Source organism: Dendrobates tinctorius, unplaced genomic scaffold (genome assembly GCF_039654945.1).
Source record: "Dendrobates tinctorius isolate UK_male_01 unplaced genomic scaffold, ASM3965494v1 ptg000082l, whole genome shotgun sequence".
NCBI classification, from domain to species: domain Eukaryota; kingdom Metazoa; phylum Chordata; class Amphibia; order Anura; family Dendrobatidae; genus Dendrobates; species Dendrobates tinctorius.
The window spans coordinates 18,271,763-18,294,875 of NW_027361750.1; the positions used below are offsets into that span (position 1 = coordinate 18,271,763).

The following is a 23,113-nucleotide window of genomic DNA, read 5'->3' on the forward strand; positions in this document are numbered from 1 at the left end:
TACCATAACTAGGTTCCCCGCATCATGTTCCCACATGCTTTATGCATCCATTAGCCCTCTGTGTCTGTACTGTTACACACTTAACATTATGGCTGGTCCATACAATCAGGGCAACTGTTACCACCCACCTTTCGTGTCTCCCCTTTTTTCCTCATAGATTGTAAGCTTGCGAACAGGGCCCTCATTCTTCTTGGTATTTGTTATAATCTATGTGATTATTGTTATGCTGTAATGTCTATTGTCTGTACAAATCCCCTCTGAAATGTAAAGTGCTGCGGAATATGTCGGCGCTGTAGAAAATTTATTATTATACAATATATATATATATATATATATATATATATATATATATATATACACACATACACACACACACACACACACATATACACATAGTACAGACCAAAAGTTTGGACACACCTCAATCAAAGAGTTTTCTTTATTTTCATGACTATGAAAATTGTAGATTCACTGTGAAGGCATCAAAACTATGAATTAACACATGTGGAATTATATAATTAACAAAAAAGTGTGAAACAACTGAAAATATGCTTATATTCTAGGTTTTTCAAAGTAGCCACCTTTTGCTTTGATTTCTGCTTTGCACACTCTTGGCATTCTCTTGATGAGCTTCAAGAGGTAGTCACCGGAAAAGGTTTTCACTTCACAGGTGTGCCCTATCAGGTTTAACAAGTGGGATTTCTTGCCTTATAAATGAGGTTGGGAACATCAGTTGTGTTGTGCAGAAGTCTGGTGGATACACAGGTGATAGTCCTACTGAATAGACTGTTAGAATTTGTATTATGGCAAGAAAAAAGCAGCTAAGTAAAGAAAAACGAGTGGCCATCATTACTTTAAGAAATGAAGGTCAGTCAGTCCGAAAAATTGGGAAAACTTTGAAAGTGTCCCCAAGTGCATTGGCAAAAACCATCAAGCGCTACAAAGAAACTGGCTCACATGAGAACCGCCCCAGGAAAGGAAGACCAAGAGTCACCTCTGCTGAGGAGGATAAGTTCATCCGAGTCACCAGCCTCAGAAATCGCAGGTTAACAGCAGCTCAGATTAGAGACCTGGTCAATGCCACACAGAGTTCTAGCAGCAGACACATCTCTACAACAACTGTTAAGAGGAGACTTTGTGCAGCAGGCCTTCATGGTAAAATAGCTGCTAGGAAACCACTGCTAAGGACCGGCAACAAGCAGGAGAAACTTGTTTGGGCTAGAGAACACAAGGAATGGACATTAGACCAGTGGAAATCTGTGCTTTGGTCAGATGAGTCCAAATTTGAGATCTTTGGTTCCAACCACCATGGCTTTGTGCGACGCAGAAAAGGTGAACGGATGGACTCTACATGCCTGGTTCCACCGTGAAGCATGGAGGAGGAGGTGTGATGGTGTGGGGGTGCTTTGCTGGTGACACTGTTGGGGATTTATTCAAAATTGAAGGCATACTGAACCAGCATGGCTACCACAGCATCTTGCAGCGGCATGCTATTCCATCCGGTTTGTTTAGTTGGACCATCATTTATTTTTCAACAGGACAATGACCCCAAACACACCTCCAGGCTGTGTAAGGGCTATTTGACCAAGAAGGAGAGTGATGGGGTGCTACGCCAGATGACCTGGCCTCCAGTCACCAGACCTGAACCCAATCGAGATGGTTTGGGGTGAGCTGGACCGCAGAGTGAAGGCAAAAGGGCCAACAAGTGCTAAGCATCTCTGGGAACTCCTTCATGACTGTTGGAAGACCATTTCCGGTGACTACCTCTTGAAGCTCATCAAGAGAATGCCAAGAGTGTGCAAAGCAGTAATCAAAGCAAAAGGTGGCTACTTTGAAGAATCTAGAATATATGACATATTTTCAGTTGTTTCACACTTTAATTATATAATTCCACATGTGTTAATTCATTGTTTTGATGCCTTCAGAATGAATCTACAATTTTCATAGTCATGAAAATAAAGAAAACTCTTTGAATGACAAGGTGTGTCCAAACTTTGGTCTGTACCGTATACATGTACATGTATACAGTGTATTACATATTTACAATTTATTACAGTTTTTTGTGTTCTAAAGTTGTATTCCAATAAATAGATATTATGTTCTATATAAATGTCTTGATTATTGGATCATAGAAATGATTAAATGTCTGATGTTCACATTGTACTACAATAAATTTTTCACTTAAATATAAGCAATATATGTGGGAGTCGGTGTAAGGGAAATTGAGGAGTCGGAGTCGCAGGTTTGGCTTACCGCCTCCACAGCCCTGGTTCTGTCCCCATCATTCTTTCTCAGACAGTGGAAAGAGGCCGGGAAACAAGTGTTAAACGACTTCAATTTTGTCGATCACACTCATTTAGCGGGCTTAACGCAAAGCATGTAAATACAATTGAAATGCTTCTGTGTGATGTGCAATATGTTAGCATTTGGGGCCCCATTTTAAACTTTGCCTAGGGCCCCACTTTGCCTAAAACAGGCCCTGCTCATACACATGACATGATGCAGCATCAAAGATCACAGTCTCTGCCAGTGCCTCCTATATAAGATACACACACACCACACTTTTATGTGGCCTAATATGTCATATGAGGCCTGTATACCGACCGTACAGACAGCACTATCATCCTCCTGTATGACGTCGTACATAGGCAGAGAGTGCGGTCTGTACAGTATCTAAGAGGGCGACAGTCTGTAGGTCTTATAGGGGGCTAATAGGAGGTCAACAGTCTGTATGTCTCATAGGAGGCCTAACAGGAGGCCGACAGCGTGTATGTCATATACCAGGCCAATATGTCGTACATACCGCAATATCGGCATACTATATACTGTACATACCACACTCTAAGCCTCTTATAGAAAGTATATATTATAGGAGACCGAGAGTGCGGTCTGTATGTGATATAGGATGCAAAATTACAGTCTGCACGATATATAAGAGGCTGAGAGTACAGTCTGTACGATATATAGGAGGCTGAGAGTACAGTCTGTACGATATATAGGAGGCTGAGAGTGCGGTCTGTACGATATATAGGAGGCTGAGAGTACAGTCTGTACGATATATAGGAGGCTGAGAGTACAGTCTGTACGATATATAGGAGGCTGAGAGTACAGTCTGTACGATATATAGGAGGCTGAGAGTGCGGTCTGTACGATATATAGGAGGCTGAGAGTGCAGTCTGTACGATATATAGGAGGCTGAGAGTGCGGTCTGTATGATATATAGGAGGCTGAGAGTGCAGTCTGTACGATATATAGGAGGCTGAGAGTGCGGTCTGTACGATATATAGGAGGCTGAGAGTACAGTCTGTACGATATATAGGAGGCTGAGAGTGCGGTCTGTACGATATATAGGAGGCTGAGAGTGCAGTCTGTACGATATATAGGAGGCTGAGAGTGCGGTCTGTACAATATATAGGAGGCTGAGAGTGCTGTCTGTACGATATATAGGAGGCTGAGAGTGCGGTCTGTACGATATATAGGAGGCTGAGAGTGCAGTCTGTACGATATATAGGAGGCTGAGAGTGCAGTCTGTACGATATATAGGAGGCTGAGAGTGCGGTCTGTATGATATATAGGAGGCTGAGAGTGCAGTCTGTACGATATATAGGAGGCTGAGAGTACAGTCTGTACGATATATAGGAGGCTGAGAGTACAGTCTGTACGATATATAGGAGGCTGAGAGTACAGTCTGTACGATATATAGGAGGCTGAGAATGCGGTCTGTACGATATATAGGAGGCTGAGAGTACAGTCTGTACGATATATAGGAGGCTGAGAGTACAGTCTGTACGATATATAGGAGGCTGAGAGTACAGTCTGTACGATATATAGGAGGCTGAGAGTACAGTCTGTACGATATATAGGAGGCTGAGAGTACAGTCTGTACGATATATAGGAGGCTGAGAGTACAGTCTGTACGATATATAGGAGGCTGAGAGTACAGTCTGTACGATATATAGGAGGCTGAGAGTACAGTCTGTACGATATATAGGAGGCTGAGAGTGCAGTCTGTACAATATATAGGAGGCTGAGAGTGCGGTCTGTATGATATATAGGAGGCTGAGAGTGCAGTCTGTACGATATATAGGAGGCTGAGAGTGCGGTGTGTATGATATACAGGAGGCTGAGAGTGCGGTCTGTACGATATATAGGAGGCTGAGAGTACAGTCTGTACGATATATAGGAGGCTGAGAGTACAGTCTGTACGATATATAGGAGGCTGAGAGTACAGTCTGTACGATATATAGGAGGCTGAGAGTACAGTCTGTACGATATATAGGAGGCTGAGAGTGTGGTCTGTTACTGTATGATATATAGGAGGACGAGAGTGCGGTCTGTTACTGTACGATATATAGGAGGCTGAGAGTGCAGTCTGTACGATATATAGGAGGCTAAGAGTACAGTCTGTACGATATATAGGAGGCTGAGAGTGTGGTCTGTTACTGTATGATATATAGGAGGATGAGAGTGCGGTCTGTTACTGTACGATATATAGGAGGCTGAGAGTGCAGTCTGTACGATATATAGGAGGCTAAGAGTGCAGTCTGTACGATATATAGGAGGCTGAGAGTGTGGTCTGTTACTGTACGATATATAGGAGGCTAAGAGTGCAGTCTGTACGATATATAGGAGGCTGAGAGTGTGGTCTGTTACTGTACGATATATAGAAGGCTGAGAGTGCAGTCTGTACGATATATAGGAGGCTGAGAGTGCAGTCTGTACGATATATAGGAGGCTGAGAGTGCAGTCTGTACGATATATAGGAGGCTGAGAGTGCAGTCTGTACGATATATAGGAGGCTGAGAGTGCAGTCTGTACGATATATAGGAGGCTGAGAGTGCAGTCTGTACGATATATAGGAGGCTGAGAGTGCAGTCTGTACGATATATAGGAGGCTGAGAGTGCAGTCTGTACGATATATAGGAGGCTGAGAGTGCAGTCTGTACGATATATAGGAGGCTGAGAGTGCAGTCTGTACGATATATAGGAGGCTGAGAGTGCAGTCTGTACGATACAGGAGGCTGAGAGTGCAGTCTGTACGATACAGGAGGCTGAGAGTGCAGTCTGTACGATACAGGAGGCTGAGAGTGCAGTCTGTACGATACAGGAGGCTGAGAGTGCAGTCTGTACGATACAGGAGGCTGAGAGTGCAGTCTGTACGATACAGGAGGCTGAGAGTGCAGTCTGTACGATACAGGAGGCTGAGAGTGCAGTCTGTACGATACAGGAGGCTGAGAGTGCAGTCTGTACGATACAGGAGGCTGAGAGTGCAGTCTGTACGATACAGGAGGCTGAGAGTGCAGTCTGTACGATACAGGAGGCTGAGAGTGCAGTCTGTACGATACAGGAGGCTGAGAGTGCAGTCTGTACGATACAGGAGGCTGAGAGTGCAGTCTGTACGATACAGGAGGCTGAGAGTGCAGTCTGTACGATACAGGAGGCTGAGAGTGCAGTCTGTACGATACAGGAGGCTGAGAGTGCAGTCTGTACGATACAGGAGGCTGAGAGTGCAGTCTGTACGATACAGGAGGCTGAGAGTGCAGTCTGTACGATACAGGAGGCTGAGAGTGCAGTCTGTACGATACAGGAGGCTGAGAGTGCAGTCTGTACGATACAGGAGGCTGAGAGTGCAGTCTGTACGATACAGGAGGCTGAGAGTGCAGTCTGTACGATACAGGAGGCTGAGAGTGCAGTCTGTACGATACAGGAGGCTGAGAGTGCAGTCTGTACGATACAGGAGGCTGAGGCTGAGTGCAGACGGGGTTTTGAGCCCTGCGGATTTTTCCGTGCAGAATGGAAGAAAACCGCAGGTCAAATGACCTGCATTTTTCCTGCGGATTTCTTCCATTTTTCACGCGGTTTTCATGCGGTTTTTGTGCGGTTTTCCATTGCGGTTTTCCCTCTGCGGATTTGGTAACAGGGGAGATAGAAAACCGCACAAAAGAAGCAACATACTGCGGATTTTGTACCGCAGGAAAACCGCGCGGAAAAATCCGCAGCGTCTGCACAGCGTTTTTTTTTTTTCATTCATTTTAAAGGTACTGTACATCACAATGCGGATATGCAACGTTTCTGCGCGGTAAAATCCGCTGCGGAAACGCTGCAAATCTGCATCGTGTGCACATGGCCTGAGAGTGCAGTCTGTACGATACAGGAGGCTGAGAGTGCAGTCTGTATGATATATAGGAGGCTGAGAGTGCGGTCTGTATGATATATAGGAGGCTGAGAGTGCAGTCTGTACAATATATAGGAGGCTGAGAGTGCGGTCTGTATGATATATAGGAGGCTGAGAGTGCAGTCTGTACGATATATAGGAGGCTGAGAGTGCAGTCTGTACGATATATAGGAGGCTGAGAGTGCGGCCTGTATGATATATAGGTGGCTGAGAGTGCGGCCTGTATGATATATAGGAGACTGAGAGTGTGGTCTGTATGATATATAGGAGGCTGAGAGTGCAGTCTGTACAATATATAGGAGGCTGAGAGTGCGTCTGTATGATATATAGGAGGCTGAGAGTGCAGTCTGTATGATATACAGGAGGCTGAGAGTGCGGCCTGTATGATATATAGGTGGCTGAGAGTGCAGTCTGTACAATATATAGGAGGCTGAAAGTGCGGCCTGTACGATATACAGGAGGCTGAGAGTGCGGTCTGTACGATATATAGGAGGCTGAGAGTACAGTCTGTACGATATATAGGAGGCTGAGAGTACAGTCTGTACGATATATAGGAGGCGGAGAGTGCGGTCTGTTACTGTACGATATATAGGAGGCTGAGAGTGCAGTCTGTACGATATATAGGAGGCTGAGAGTGCAGTCTGTACGATATATAGGAGGCTGAGAGTGTGGTCTGTTACTGTACGATATATAGGAGGCTAAGAGTGCAGTCTGTACGATATATAGGAGGCTGAGAGTGTGGTCTGTTACTGTACGATATATAGGAGGCTAAGAGTGCAGTCTGTATGATATATAGGAGGCTGAGAGTGCAGTCTGTACGATATATAGGAGGCTGAGAGTGCAGTCTGTACGATATATAGGAGGCTGAGAGTGCGGCCTGTATGATATATAGGTGGCTGAGAGTGCGGCCTGTATGATATATAGGAGACTGAGAGTGTGGTCTGTATGATATATAGGAGGCTGAGAGTGCAGTCTGTACAATATATAGGAGGCTGAGAGTGCGTCTGTATGATATATAGGAGGCTGAGAGTGCAGTCTGTATGATATACAGGAGGCTGAGAGTGCGGCCTGTATGATATATAGGTGGCTGAGAGTGCAGTCTGTACAATATATAGGAGGCTGAAAGTGCGGCCTGTACGATATACAGGAGGCTGAGAGTGCGGTCTGTACGATATATAGGAGGCTGAGAGTACAGTCTGTACGATATATAGGAGGCTGAGAGTACAGTCTGTACGATATATAGGAGGCGGAGAGTGCGGTCTGTTACTGTACGATATATAGGAGGCTGAGAGTGCAGTCTGTACGATATATAGGAGGCTGAGAGTGCAGTCTGTACGATATATAGGAGGCTGAGAGTGTGGTCTGTTACTGTACGATATATAGGAGGCTAAGAGTGCAGTCTGTACGATATATAGGAGGCTGAGAGTGTGGTCTGTTACTGTACGATATATAGGAGGCTAAGAGTGCAGTCTGTACGATATATAGGAGGCTGAGAGTGTGGTCTGTTACTGTACGATATATAGAAGGCTGAGAGTGCAGTCTGTACGATATATAGGAGGCTGAGAGTGCAGTCTGTACGATATATAGGAGGCTGAGAGTGCAGTCTGTACGATATATAGGAGGCTGAGAGTGCAGTCTGTACGATATATAGGAGGCTGAGAGTGCAGTCTGTACGATATATAGGAGGCTGAGAGTGCAGTCTGTACGATATATAGGAGGCTGAGAGTGCAGTCTGTACGATATATAGGAGGCTGAGAGTGCAGTCTGTACGATATATAGGAGGCTGAGAGTGCAGTCTGTACGATATATAGGAGGCTGAGAGTGCAGTCTGTACGATATATAGGAGGCTGAGAGTGCAGTCTGTACGATATATAGGAGGCTGAGAGTGCAGTCTGTACGATATATAGGAGGCTGAGAGTGCAGTCTGTACGATATATAGGAGGCTGAGAGTGCAGTCTGTACGATATATAGGAGGCTGAGAGTGCAGTCTGTACGATATATAGGAGGCTGAGAGTGCAGTCTGTACGATATATAGGAGGCTGAGAGTGCAGTCTGTACGATATATAGGAGGCTGAGAGTGCAGTCTGTACGATATATAGGAGGCTGAGAGTGCAGTCTGTACGATATATAGGAGGCTGAGAGTGCAGTCTGTACGATACAGGAGGCTGAGAGTGCAGTCTGTACGATACAGGAGGCTGAGAGTGCAGTCTGTACGATACAGGAGGCTGAGAGTGCAGTCTGTACGATACAGGAGGCTGAGAGTGCAGTCTGTACGATACAGGAGGCTGAGAGTGCAGTCTGTACGATACAGGAGGCTGAGAGTGCAGTCTGTACGATACAGGAGGCTGAGAGTGCAGTCTGTACGATACAGGAGGCTGAGAGTGCAGTCTGTACGATACAGGAGGCTGAGAGTGCAGTCTGTACGATACAGGAGGCTGAGAGTGCAGTCTGTACGATACAGGAGGCTGAGAGTGCAGTCTGTACGATACAGGAGGCTGAGAGTGCAGTCTGTACGATACAGGAGGCTGAGAGTGCAGTCTGTACGATACAGGAGGCTGAGAGTGCAGTCTGTACGATACAGGAGGCTGAGAGTGCAGTCTGTACGATACAGGAGGCTGAGAGTGCAGTCTGTACGATACAGGAGGCTGAGAGTGCAGTCTGTACGATACAGGAGGCTGAGAGTGCAGTCTGTACGATACAGGAGGCTGAGAGTGCAGTCTGTACGATACAGGAGGCTGAGAGTGCAGTCTGTACGATACAGGAGGCTGAGAGTGCAGTCTGTACGATACAGGAGGCTGAGAGTGCAGTCTGTACGATACAGGAGGCTGAGAGTGCAGTCTGTACGATACAGGAGGCTGAGAGTGCAGTCTGTACGATACAGGAGGCTGAGAGTGCAGTCTGTACGATACAGGAGGCTGAGAGTGCAGTCTGTACGATACAGGAGGCTGAGAGTGCAGTCTGTACGATACAGGAGGCTGAGAGTGCAGTCTGTACGATACAGGAGGCTGAGAGTGCAGTCTGTACGATACAGGAGGCTGAGAGTGCAGTCTGTACGATACAGGAGGCTGAGAGTGCAGTCTGTACGATACAGGAGGCTGAGAGTGCAGTCTGTACGATACAGGAGGCTGAGAGTGCAGTCTGTACGATACAGGAGGCTGAGAGTGCAGTCTGTACGATACAGGAGGCTGAGAGTGCAGTCTGTACGATACAGGAGGCTGAGGCTGAGTGCAGACGGGGTTTTGAGCCCTGCGGATTTTTCCGTGCAGAATGGAAGAAAACCGCAGGTCAAATGACCTGCATTTTTCCTGCGGATTTCTTCCATTTTTCACGCGGTTTTCGTGCGGTTTTCCATTGCGGTTTTCCCCCTGCGGATTTGGTAACAGGGGAGATAGAAAACCGCACAAAAGAAGCAACATGCTGCGGATTTTGTACCGCAGGAAAACCGCGCGGAAAAATCCGCAGCGTCTGCACAGCGTTTTTTTTTTTTCATTCATTTTAAAGGTACTGTACATCACAATGCGGATATGCAACGTTTCTGCGCGGTAAAATCCGCTGCGGAAACGCTGCAAATCTGCATCGTGTGCACATGGCCTGAGAGTGCAGTCTGTACGATACAGGAGGCTGAGAGTGCAGTCTGTATGATATATAGGAGGCTGAGAGTGCGGTCTGTATGATATATAGGAGGCTGAGAGTGCAGTCTGTACAATATATAGGAGGCTGAGAGTGCGGTCTGTATGATATATAGGAGGCTGAGAGTGCAGTCTGTACGATATATAGGAGGCTGAGAGTGCGGTCTGTATGATATATAGGAGACAGAGTGCGGTCTGTATGATATATAGGAGGCTGAGAGTGCGGTCTGTATGATATACAGGAGGCTGAGAGTGCGGTCTGTACGATATATAGGAGACTGAGAGTGCGGTCTGTATGATATACAGGAGGCTGAGAGTGCGGTCTGTACGATATATAGGAGGCTGAGAGTGCGGTCTGTATGATATATACGAGGCTGAGAGTGCGGTCTGTACGATATATAGGAGGCTGAGAGTGCGGTCTGTATGATATATAGGAGGCTGAGAGTGCAGTTTGTACAATATATAGGAGGCTGAGAGTGCGTTCTGTATGATATATAGGAGGCTGAGAGTGCAGTCTGTACGATATATAGGAGGCTGAGAGTGCGGTCTGTACGATATATAGGAGGCTGAGAGTGCGGCCTGTATGATATATAGGTGGCTGAGAGTGCGGCCTGTACAATATATAGGAGGCTGAGAGTGCGGTCTGTATGATATATAGGAGGCTGAGAGTGCAGTCTGTACGATATATAGGAGGCTGAGAGTGCGGTCTGTATGATATACAGGAGGCTGAGAGTGCAGCCTGTATGATATATAGGAGGCTGAGAGTGCGGCCTGTATGATATACAGGAGGCTGAGAGTGCGGCCTGTATGATATATAGGAGACAGAGTGCGGTCTGTATGATATATAGGAGGCTGAGAGTGCGGTCTGTATGATATATAGGAGGCTGAGAGTGCGGTCTGTATGATATACAGGAGGCTGAGAGTGTGGTCTGTACGATATATAGGAGGCTGAGAGTGCAGTCTGTATAATATTTAGGAGGCTGAGAGTGCACTCTGTACGATATATAGGAGGCTGAGAGCGCTCTCTTTTGCACACTGTACAGCTTGCTAAAAGGCACACGTTTTAGTGGGAGAGGCCAAAAAATGAACAAGTAATAAAACAGTTTATGGTAGCCATAGGGTAGGCCCCTAGAGTCAATTCCCCTGGTGGGCCATAGGCACCCCAGTCCGACCCTGTGTATAGCTTTCCCCGGGCAGGTGTAAAACAGTCAGGTCTGGGTCCTGCTCTGTCCCATCTGTTTTGAGGTCTGCTGACACAGTAAAGTACTAGAGTTAGGGACCATCCTGATTGTGACAAGGTGTACCCAGTGGGATGGGTTTTATGCTTTTTTGCTCAAAATATTGTCAGCTAAGTACCCTATGTTATTTACATGTACTATTTATGTACTTACTACAAGATATTTAGTCATTATTTTTATCCTACGTTTCTCTGTATATGGCCAGTGTAAATGTACACATTGCACTTACACTAATAGATGTGCAGGCCCATTTTTTTGGTCTTACATATTCAGATAAGCGCACTTTGCTCAGGTAAGATACTTCGATGAAAGCATCCTGAATTACACTGAGCACATTCAAATTGTACTAATGGTCATGTTATGGTAGAACTTGTGCATAACCATCACAGATAAAGATTCATCTCGTCTCCTTTAAGAGGTTGTCCGGGCTATAACGCATGATATCAAGTGTATGGTGCTAGGCTAGGACCATTATTTAAAGCACCCCTAATTCCAGGGTGCTGTACATATGAAAAAGGGGTTAAAACATACATGAAACTTTTTAAGTAAACAGACTCCCAGGAACAGAGGTGGGGAGGATCCTGCCTCATGGGCTTACAATCCACAAGTTACAGGGGATGGAGGCAAGAGGTTAGGGGGGCTTGCAGCAGCTCCGGTAGTGGGGTAATTGCAGGCTGTAGGCGTTTTTTGAATAGATGAGTTTTCAGGTTCCTTTTGAAGGTTCCAACTGGACGTCTTGGTGCAGCGAGTTCCAAAGAATGCCCAGGTGTCTTGGAGGTGATTGGGTGAGGAACGCAAGACAGAAGGTGGTCTTGTGAGGACCGAAGATTATGTGTGGGGAGGTATCGGGAGATAAGTTTGGAGATGTATGGAGGAAGATGGATTATGGACAGCCTTGTAACATAGTTTTGAAGTTGAGTTTTTGGGCCGGAAGATCTGTTGCAGGTGACCATGTGGATTTTCTTCTCTTCCATATTGCTATTGCTGATGCAGTCTATGAGACCTGGCAAGTCCCAGTGATCGATCAGCTTAAGGCAACTCTTCTCTTCCCAGAATGCACCGGAAATATGCAGATGAGCTTCCTGCTTCTCCAATCCCTGGTTTTGCGATGTCCTCAAACAGCGAGACCAGGCAAGTCCCAGCGATCGATCAGCTTAAGGCGACTCTTCTCCTCTTCCCAGAATGCACCGGAATTATGCAGATGAGCTTCCTGCTTCTAAATCAGTTAGTAGATTAAACTGGGATTTACTGGGGGATTGAAAGCCAGTGCAGGGATCGACAGACAACTAGTGGGGTGAGAGGTGGATTAATCGGGCAGCAGAGTTAAGGACAGACTGGAGAGGTGTGAGAGTGTTACCAGGAAGGCCACAGAGGAGGATGGTGCAGGAGTCAAGGTAAGAGATGAAGGCATACACCAACAATTTAGTAAATTTGGAGTTGAAAAAAGGACAAATTCTTGGATATAGGGTTTGATGGACAGGACGGGATCAATATATATTGTACTATAATAAAGCTCAATACAATTCTGAAATTATACAGAGCCACAAAAGGGTTGTGTTAATGAACACAATCACTGATGGTCAGGTGTTGGATACTACTCTCTGTTGTGCTTACTGCAAATCAGCAGAAAAACTTTATATAATTTATTTAAAAATAATGGAAAAACGTATGTTGGTTGTGGGGGACAGACCCATAATAGTTAGCAAGTGACAGCAAATCCCAGCAATTAACCACTAGCTGCTGCCAGAATACACCGTCATGTGCAGAAACGTTTTGATTCATGATTTATAACCTCCAATGAATGACATCAACGAAAAATAAATGTACAGTATATATCTGTATGACTAGCGCTAAACAGTGTAATCATAATGTCGAACACGGCTGAATGCCAATCCCCATTCTCTCCACACAATGCAGGCTATCTTTTCTGTTCACTCACCAATGGTCAGGTCGTGGACTGGCTGGAACCTCTTGTCTGTGAACTGCAATAGTAGACATGACTTCCCAACACCTGACACCAAGACAGAAATGAAAGACGTTACACATTATAAAAAGCACAAATCAAAAGGATTAGCAGTTTTTCTTCCATTTATACAATTAGCAAACGAGGATTAAGAAAAAGGAGCAAGGACCTAAATGATCCATATTGTACAATGTTAAAAGGGAACTTTGGCCAAAACCTAGGGTGACATATCAGGCGTCATCAGCAACGCTGAGGAGTCGGGAGTCTATTTTGGTGGAGTCAGTATAAAAAGGACAGAATCCCAAAATCTATAATAAAAGCCCTAAGCAGCTTCCGGTTGTAACAACTTCCGTCCAGTTGTAACCGGTGACGTCACCGCACACCTCTTTCCATGTTAACTCTTAACACACCACTCCTCCTCAACACACACACTCCTCTCACCTTTCACCATCTCCACTCACGTCCACTCACTCTTTCACTCCATATACGACCCTTTCTCACTCCGTCTCTCATACTCACGCCGTCATCACCGCTGATCCACGATCCCCGACATCATCTTCCGCCGGCGCCATCCTGGATCCAGACGTCCTCCACGCCGGCGACACGTTCTTGCGGCGACGCCATTTTGGATCGGCGAAATGCCGCGATAGTCAAGATGGCGTCGCCGCAAGAACATGTCGCCGGCGTGGAGGACGTTGGGATCCAAAATGGCGTCGGCGAAATCTCGCGAGATTTCGCCGACGCCATTTTGGATCCAAACGGCATCCACGCCGGCGACATGTTCCTGCGGCGACGCTATTTTGGATCGGCGAAATCCCGCGATACTCAAAATGGCGTCGCCGCAAGAACATGTCGCCGGCGAGGACGACGTCGGGATCCAAAATGGCGCCGGCGGAAGAAGACGTCGGGGATCGTGGAGCAGCGGCGATGACGGCGTGAGTATGAGAGACGGAGTGCTGGGCGCACTTTTCACCGGTGCAGCGTCTGCGCATTTCACAGGTGCAGCGTCTGCGCATTTCACAGGTGCAGCGTCTGCGCATTTCACAGGTGCAGCGTCTGCGCATTTCACAGGTGCAGCGTCTGCCCATTTCACAGGTGCAGCGTCTGCCCATTTCACAGGTGCAGCGTCTGCGCATTTCACCGGTGCAGCGTCTGCGCATTTCACCGGTGCAGCGTCTGCGCTTTTCACAGGTGCAGCGTCTGCGCTTTTCACAGGTGCAGCGTCTGCGCTTTTCACAGGTGCAGCGTCTGCGCTTTTCACAGGTGCAGCGTCTGCGCTTTTCACAGGTGCAGCGTCTGCGCTTTTCACAGGTGCAGCGTCTGCGCTTTTCACAGGTGCAGCGTCTGCGCTTTTCACAGGTGCAGCGTCTGCGCTTTTCACAGGTGCAGCGTCTGCGCTTTTCACAGGTGCAGCGTCTGCGCTTTTCACAGGTGCAGCGTCTGCGCTTTTCACAGGTGCAGCGTCTGCGCTTTTCACAGGTGCAGCGTCTGCGCTTTTCACAGGTGCAGCGTCTGCGCTTTTCACAGGTGCAGCGTCTGCGCATTTCACAGGTGCTGGGCGCGCTTTTCACAGGTGCAGCGTCTGCGCATTTCACAGGTGCAGCGTCTGCGCATTTCACAGGTGCAGCGTCTGCGTATTTCACAGGTGTTCCTGTGGCGACGCTATTTTGGATCGGTGAAATCCCGCGATACTCAAGATGGCGTCGCCGCAAGAACATGTCGCCGGCGAGGACGACGTCGGGATCCAAAATTGCGTCGGCGAAAACGCACGAGATTTCGCCGACGCCATTTTGGATCCCGACGTCGTCCACGCCGGCGACATGTTCTTCCGGCGACGCCATCTTGAGTATCGCGGGATTTCACGATACTCAAGATGGCGTCGCCGCAAAAACATGTCGCCGGCGTGGACAACGTCTGGATCCAGGATGGCGCCGGCGGAAGAAGATGTCGGGGATCGTGGAGCAGCGGCGATGACGGCGTGAGTATGAGAGACGGAGTGAGAGAAGGGTTCGTATGTGGAGTGAAAGAGTGAGTGGAGATGGTGAAAGGTGAGAGGAGTGTGTGTGCTGAGGGTTAACATGGCAAGAGGTGTGATGATATCGCATCCTCCCAATGCGATAGCATCGGGCCATAATCTAGTACATAATATTCATTATTTCAGTGCAGGATGTGCTGTAAATGTTTTCATAATAATTTGGGAAAGTTATAAAATGTCTGTTCGTGATCTAAGGATCTTGGCTTTTGGTTGACAAGAATCTGCACTTTATGGACACGAGCACTAGTTTGGCAGTGCTGTGGAGTCGGAGTTAGTGGTTTGGCTTACCACCTCCACAGCCCTGGTCATCAGAACCTTGGTCAATCACAGCCAGAATGACACTGCATAATCTCCATTGGTCTGTCACCTGCCTCAATAGTGTTGTGGTTTCTTTTAGATCCACTTACATTAGAGGGACAATGTCAGCACAAAATGACTGTTCACAACATGTACAGGCATTCGGTGCACCATTTGTGTGACCAACATTTAAACGCAGCCTCCCACCTACTTGTTTTCCATCTTGCGCCATCATTCACTGGCTCTATAAAGCCAGAGCTGTCAAAGAGGAAGGGTGGAGATAGAGAGAAAACAAGTAGGTGAGAAGATGAACCTAAATGTTAGGCCACATCAATGGTGCACACAGCGCCTGTACTTTGCAGTCATTGTCCCAGGACAACAGATCACCAGAGGATTTTGTATTGCCAACTGCTTTGTCCTCCCAGAAATAAGATTTCTCACAGAGAAGACAGAAGCATTCAGCTGTATGAGAGCTCCCATGTATGAGAAGGCCGGCCACGACAGCTGGTGGCCGAATGATAGGCCGAAGCTTCATTTGGTCAACAGCCATCTAATGTGTATGCTGGCTTTCGGATCCATTAACTTGGTCTTACTGGCACGCTAAATGACAACTGATTGCTAAATATTTACATATCAGCTGACGGTTAGAAGTCTTTTTACAAACCTTGATTCAGAAGGTAATATACATGGAAGTTCCCTTGGACGCCTTAGGCCATGTGCACACGCTGTGGATTCACCTGTGGATCCACAGGTAAAATGACCTGTGGTTTTCCCCTGCAGTTTGACAGCTGGACAATGGAATAGGTGGCAAACCGCAGCAGAATCCGCAGAAAGAATTGACATGTCAATTCCTTCTGCGGATTTAAAACCGCAGCTTTTCCGCAGTGAAAAAAACGCAGCATGTGCACTGCGGATTGTAAATCACATAGACTTACATTGTACTGTACACTGTCTGCAGAACTGCTGCGGATCCGCAGCGGCCAAATCCGCAGCGTGTGCACATACCCTTAATCTACGTTCTCAATATAGCTCCTGGAGGAATGGGGAAAAATTCCTCCAAACTGCTCCTACACTTATTAACTGCTGCGTTGTCTGACTGCTCTCTAATGGAGGATGATGGTTTCCCCTTCCTATCAGGACCTACTTAGTAGAACTGCTAATGTACTGAGGATGGAATACCTTGCGGCAACCCTTAATGCTAAGGTGGACTTATTTGAGTCAGTTTGGGCTCAATAAAGCATTTAACCCACATAACATAGTATTTCTTCCTCTTGTGGGTGTCCGAGTCTTTTGTCTTGCGTCTCTTGGTTGTCAATTTCAGATTTTTAATTATCTGGTAACTGGAGACCAATACTAATTTGTGATTATGTGTTCAACAACTTTCATTGGTGTAATGTTTGAGCCACTGAATGCCCTATGATTTAGCTTCCACACTCCTTTTTTTATTCTACCTCTTATATCTCTGTTATGCTAAAATTACCAGAATGCTCTTTTTGTTGTTTGTAAACGGTTTCAATACAGTGCCATGTAAAAGTTTGGGCACCCTTGGTCAAAATTGTTGTTATTGTGAACAGTTAAAGTTGAAGATGAAAAGATCTCTAAAAGGCCTAAAGTTAAAGATGACACATTTCATTAGTATTTTAAGCAAAAAATATATTTTTACATTTGAAAAATTACAAAAGAAAATGGGACGATGCAAACATTTGGGCACCCTTGGAGATTTGTGTACTCATAACTTTGACCAAGGTTTCAGACCTTAATTAGCCTGTTAGGGTTACGGATTGTTCACCATCATCCTTATGAAAGGTCAGGAGACCAGGTGATGTAAATTTTACAGCTCTTCCTATAAACCCGGCCTCCTCTAATCTTGTACCTATTGTTATCTAGCACTTTTATACCTTTCAACTCCAAGAACATGCAATATTCAGACTACCCAGCTTCCTGACAAATGTCAGAATTGTTTCTCAATTGTACCTAGTAATGGGGCCATTGTTGAAGCTTGTGACACAAAAGCCAGCACAATGCCCAAGTGTTACATTGTGGTACGAGTACATGATGTGCAAGTGGCAATTCTCAAACAATCCTGACACACTGCTGGAGGAGCTCTTGTTGTTCAGTACATGGATTGTAAGCTTATATGTTTTCTATTTCAGAAACTGCTCCGACAGCAATTGTGGAAACAGAATATTAGCAGCATGACAAGTCACAAGTGTCCCTCTGGTGTAAAGGTGGTTGAGTAACCAATGTGCATATAGACACGGACATCATCTAATACTAGCAACTAATCTGTTTATGTCTAGAACGATCTGTATGTACACACTACACGTGCTACATTAGTACATGTCTTCTTGGGCACAATCCAACTCAGAACCCTTCAGTCCAGGCACGTTATTAGCAGTTATCACCTACATGAGCATTGATGTTCAAGAAAACGCCTAAATGACAATAGTATTTCCCCAATGACAGTGGTCTCCTTCGAAAGGATAATCCGTCCCCCATTCAATTACACCCGGACGCACTGTAAAATCTCAGGAATGGTTTGATAAACATGATCATTTCCCAGGTCGCAATACAGATGAGCATCTGTGTGATGTGCTGGAAAACAAAGTCCAATGAAGACCCAACCTCACTAATAACAGGAATCAAAAAGGTGGTCTGCCTTTTAGAAAAGTGGTCTCCAAACGCTTTTATAAAATTGTAAAACAACAAATGGAAAAGGTGCTCACCCTCCTCAGGTCCAGCACTGGCTCTGAGACACTGCTCCGGTCTCTGTGCTTGGGTTGCACTGATGGCGTCACATCGAAACTGCAGCCAGTCACTGAGCTCAGTGCCTCTGCCAATGTACATGGCACAAGCTGCTGCAGTGATGTGTGCTGACGATGTGACATCAACACTGCAGCCAAACACAGAGACCAGAGCAGTGTGGGGGAGCAGCCTATAGATGCAAGGATGACAAGCACCTGCTCAGGGGATCACTTTCCATAAACTGGAAAACCCCTACAACCGCTTCCTGATACAAGCAGTTTTTATTTTTTCATCCAACAATTTTTTTTTTAATGTTTCCATCAACATAGCTCTATAAGGGTATGTGCAGACGATCAGTAAGCGCTGCAGGTTTGATGCTGCGTACTTGCGCAACGTCCAACACGCAATGTTCAGATGTTACAGCACAGTGGATGGGATTTCAAGAAATCCCACGCCCACTATGCATCCAGAGACGACAACATATAATTTACAGGATATTCTAAAAAGGACTTTTAGGCTGTGTACCCACGTTGCGGATTGTATGCGTTTTTGCCACGTTTTTCGCCACGAAAACTCTGCGAAAATGCATACAGAATGCACCCCATGCATTCCTATGGCATTCGGCACCTGCCGTGCTAATGCTGCGCTTTTTTCCTGCGGCGGAATCGCACAGCGGAAAAAAACGCAGCAGGCTAATTGTTTTTGCGGAATTGCCGCGATTCCGCACGCATAGGAATGCATGAGATCCGCGTACTTTCCGCATGTGGCTATGCCCACCATGCGCAAAGTGAGCGGCTCATGTGCGCGGATGGTACCCATGGTCTGGAGGAGAGGAGACTGTCCTTCAGGCTCTGGGTACCATATCCCTGTAAAAAAAAAAAATAATAAAAAAAAAAAAAATAATCGGGTTATATTCACCTTCCGACGTCCCGTGCAGCCTTACCGATGCTCCCGCCAACTCCCGTTCCCAGTAATGCCTTGCGGCAAGGACTCATGATGACGTAGCGGGAACGGGAGCATGGTGAGGACTGGGAAGGCTGCGGGGGACGCTGGAAGGTGAGAACAACATCATTTTTTATTTTTTTTTACATTCTATCATTTACTATTGATGCCGCATAGGCAGACTCAATAGTAAAAAGCTGCTCACATTTGTCAAACACTATGTTTGACGAGTGTGACCAACCTGTCAATCACACTGCAAGCGATGCTTCAAATCGCTTGGAATGCGCTTTAATTCTGCATGCAAAAATCACGTGAAAAACGCATGCGAATTCCATGCGTTTTTCCCGCAGCGGAAATTTCCGCAGCATCTCTGCAACGTGGGTACATAGCCTTAATGCTGCGTGCCCACAATCATGGATGGTAGCGTTTTGGACGCAGCAAATTTTCACTGCATCCAAAACACTGTGTTCTACATACTCACTTGTTTTTTTAGAACTATATACGGATTTACCACATCTAATGAGAGTCTTTTCAGGGAAAGTGCGCAGAGGAGAAAAGAGTCTCCTCTACAAAAACTAACATACTGCGTCTTGGAAACCCACACCGCAGGTAGGTTTACGCAGCTTTAAAAAAAAAAAAAAAAAAAAGGACGCACAGTGGACATGAAGTTGCAATGTAGAACGCAGCGTTTTTGATGCAGTGAAAATATGTTGTGTCCAAAACTCTCCTATTCCAGATTGTGGGCACACAGCCCAAGGCTGAGTGCACACGTACTTTTTTGCCCTGCGGATTTTTCCACGCAGAATTGAAGAAATCCGCAGGTCAAATGACCTGCATTTTTCCTGCAGATTTCTTCCTGTTTTCTTGCTGTTTTTGTGCGGTTTCCCCCTGTGGATTTGGAGAATGGAGCAGGTGGAAAACCGCACAAAAGAAGTGACATGCTGCATATTTTGAACCACAAGAAAACCGTGCGGAAAAATCCACAGCGTCTGCACAGCGGGTTTTTTTTTCTATTGACTTACATGCTACTGTACATCACAATGCGGATATGTAGCGTTTCTGCGCGGTAAAATCCGCTGCGGAGCCGCAGGAAATCTGCATCGTGTGCACATGGCCTAAGTGAGAAAGGGTTTATTTATAATGAAAAAAAAATAAAATAGCACTACTGTTAGTGAATACCAGAGAAAATGAAACAAAAACTATGTTAATCTGATTTTTTTTTTTTACCAAATGTTTACATCTATTTTTTTACTATATGAACAACTTAAAAACGGTATGCTTCTCACAATGTGGTGGCAGAAACTACATTTTTTTATTTTTCCGTTGTTGGGGGCTTGCTTTCTCCAGCAGAGCTAGAGCTTTCTTAGCCTATGTACAACATTTGATACTTTTTCCGGGGATTTAGTTCATCCCTGGGCAGTGATTTTCACAGCAGTGATTCAAGATATTGCAACGCTGTCCTATTCACTTCTATGGAACAACTTTGCAATATCTTACACAGCCACTTAACGGGATATGTAGAAAAAAAAAATGGCACAGGTATTAGCCTGTAAACTGCGATACACAATGAAGATACTGTAGCACTCACACCAGTCCCACATCTTCATCTGACAGCTGATGAAATCCATCAATCTAATATTGATGGCCTATCAAAAAGATCAGCCTTTAAAAATGAATGGCTCGATAGCCCTTTAAACAATATAACGGATAATGTCTTGGTATCAGATAACAAAAGTCACTTTGAAGTCATGTTTGGCAGAAGGGGAAACAAATGTTCCAAAATAAGAATGTTTTAAAAAATAGTAACTAGATGGAGGCCCGATGCCATTGCATCAAGAGGGCGGTAATGTCACGATGGGGGCAGGCTTTGCAGCGCTGAGAATCTTTCCCCCTCCCCCCCATGTGCTCACCCACCTATCCACTCTCTCTTTCCCCATGTGCCGACTTCTCTCATCTGTGCTCTCTTCTTTGACCTGTCTACCCCATGTGCTATCCCCCTTGTCAGCTGTCTCGCTCCTTCCTGTGCTGTGTTCTCCCCTCATGTGCTGTCCCGTTTGAGCTGTCTCCCCCCTGTGCTCTGTCTCTCTCACCCGTGTCTGACCGTTTACAGCTCCTGGGCAGGGGAGGAAGCAAAAGACAATACGGACATTACAGCAGATCGCAGAGGATACATTTTGTGAGGTAAAATATTGTTCAAACACAGTCAGTGAAATATTTTACCTCACAAAATGAATCCACTGTGATCCCCTGCTGTATTGTTTTGCTTCCTCCCCTGCCTAGGAGCTGTGGTAAGCTCCGTACACGGTCAGACACAATTTTAAAAATGAACTTTCGTTCGTGGGAAAACCCCTTTAATGTTACCGGCTTCCTCTGCCTGTAGACACGTTGCGCATCTGCCGCCGGGATCACCCGAATAATTCACTGCGCCTGCGCGGAATTTGCGCCGGCGCAGTGCGACGGTGTTCCGCTGGTGGTACTGCGCAAGAGGCTGTGTGAGTGTGTGCGCGCGCGCGCGAGTGTGGTGCGACGGTGTTCTGCTGGTGGTACCGCGCAATAGGTTGGTACCAGCAGGTTTCCATATTGAGACACCCATCACTTGGGTGTCCCAATATGGCGGTCGGTGAACTTCCTCCGCTTGGAATTCTGGGATACGGTGACATCTGGACAGAACACGAAATGAAAACATTACAAGGCAATTATATAAATAGATGGATTGTATCAATTGACAAAATGCAAAGAAAAATATATACGTATATACTTGCCACAAAAAAAGGGAAAACTTATTGACTCATGTATAAGTCAAGGGTGGTGCTGCACAAGGGTTAATGGTGGTCCAAAAAGATGCTCCATAGATAAAATACCCCCATAAAATGCTGCACAAGGGTTAATGGTGGCCAAACAAGATGCTCCAAGGATAATTACCCCCCATATATTGCTGCACAAGGGTTAATGGTAGCCCAAGTAGAAGCTCAATACATAAAATACCCCCCATATGCTGCACAAGGGTTAATGGTGGCCCAAGTAGAGGCTCCATACATAAAATACCCCCCATATGCTGCAAAAGGGTTAATGGTGGCCCAAGTAGATGCTCCATACATAAAATACCCCCCATATGGTGCTGATATATATATATATATATATATATACACATACACACACACAAAAACACACTCACCTCTCCGTCGCTGGGGCCTAGGTGCCGGTGTAGCCGCTGCTTCAGGCCCCCAGCACTGGCTATATTTACCGTTCCCAGCTCCATCGCTGTCTCCTGGTCCTATGCAGTGACGTTAGCAGAGGGCGCGCACTGACTACGTCAACGCGCCCTACGCTGAATGTCACAGCCAGAGGACCCGGGAGACAGCGATGGAATGGGGACCGGTAAATATTGCTCTGCTCCCCGTCCTCCCCCGTCATACTCACCCCCCTCGTTGCGCACGGTCTCTTCAGCCACTGCTTCCCGCATGATCTCGGCGTCCCAGCTGTTCCTGCATTCAGCAGTCACGTGGTACCGCTCATTAAATATGCGCATATTCATGAGTTTAGTGAGCAGTACCACGTGACCGCTGAATGCAGGAACAGCTGGGATGCTGAGATCACAGGGCAAGCAGGGGCTGAAGAGACCGTGCCAGGAGGATGCGAGTATGGTCTCTGACACCCCCCACTCCCCCTCCAACCCATATATGACTCGCGTATAAGCCGAGAGAAGGGGGGGGGGGAATTCAGCCCAAAGAAATGGGCTGAAAATCTCGGCTTATACACGAGTATATACTGTAAAACCATTAAAAAAAAAAAAAAAAAAAAAAAAGAAATGAAAAGAAAAAGATGAAACATTGTGCACAAGGGCTGGAAAGTCTTAGTTACTCACCGGTTAACGGTATTTTTCGGAGTCCATGACAGCACCACCTGAGAGAAGGGATCCGCCCTTCAGGAACAGGAAACCTACAGATACAAAAGGGCGGCACCTCTCCCACGCATCAGTTGGATTACAGAGCACAAGAGGACCACAATGCTTAATAGCATAACTTATATATAATACTATACACAACTATTTAAATTACCCGTGTACGTATAAGAGGAAGAAGTGCACAC

General features: G+C 46.2%; 1 protein-coding gene across 2 annotated transcripts in view; it reads right to left on the bottom strand.

Moving 5' to 3' along the window:
* The window catches only part of RAB2A (RAB2A, member RAS oncogene family), a 130,228-nt gene that overhangs the window by 84,910 nt on the left and 22,205 nt on the right, over positions 1 to 23,113 (bottom strand). For both annotated transcript variants that reach the window (XM_073583949.1, XM_073583950.1), the window contains exon 2: positions 12,982 to 13,053. In XM_073583949.1, coding sequence (XP_073440050.1) covers positions 12,982 to 13,053 — 72 coding nt within the window. The remainder of the gene's footprint in view (positions 1 to 12,981; positions 13,054 to 23,113) is intronic.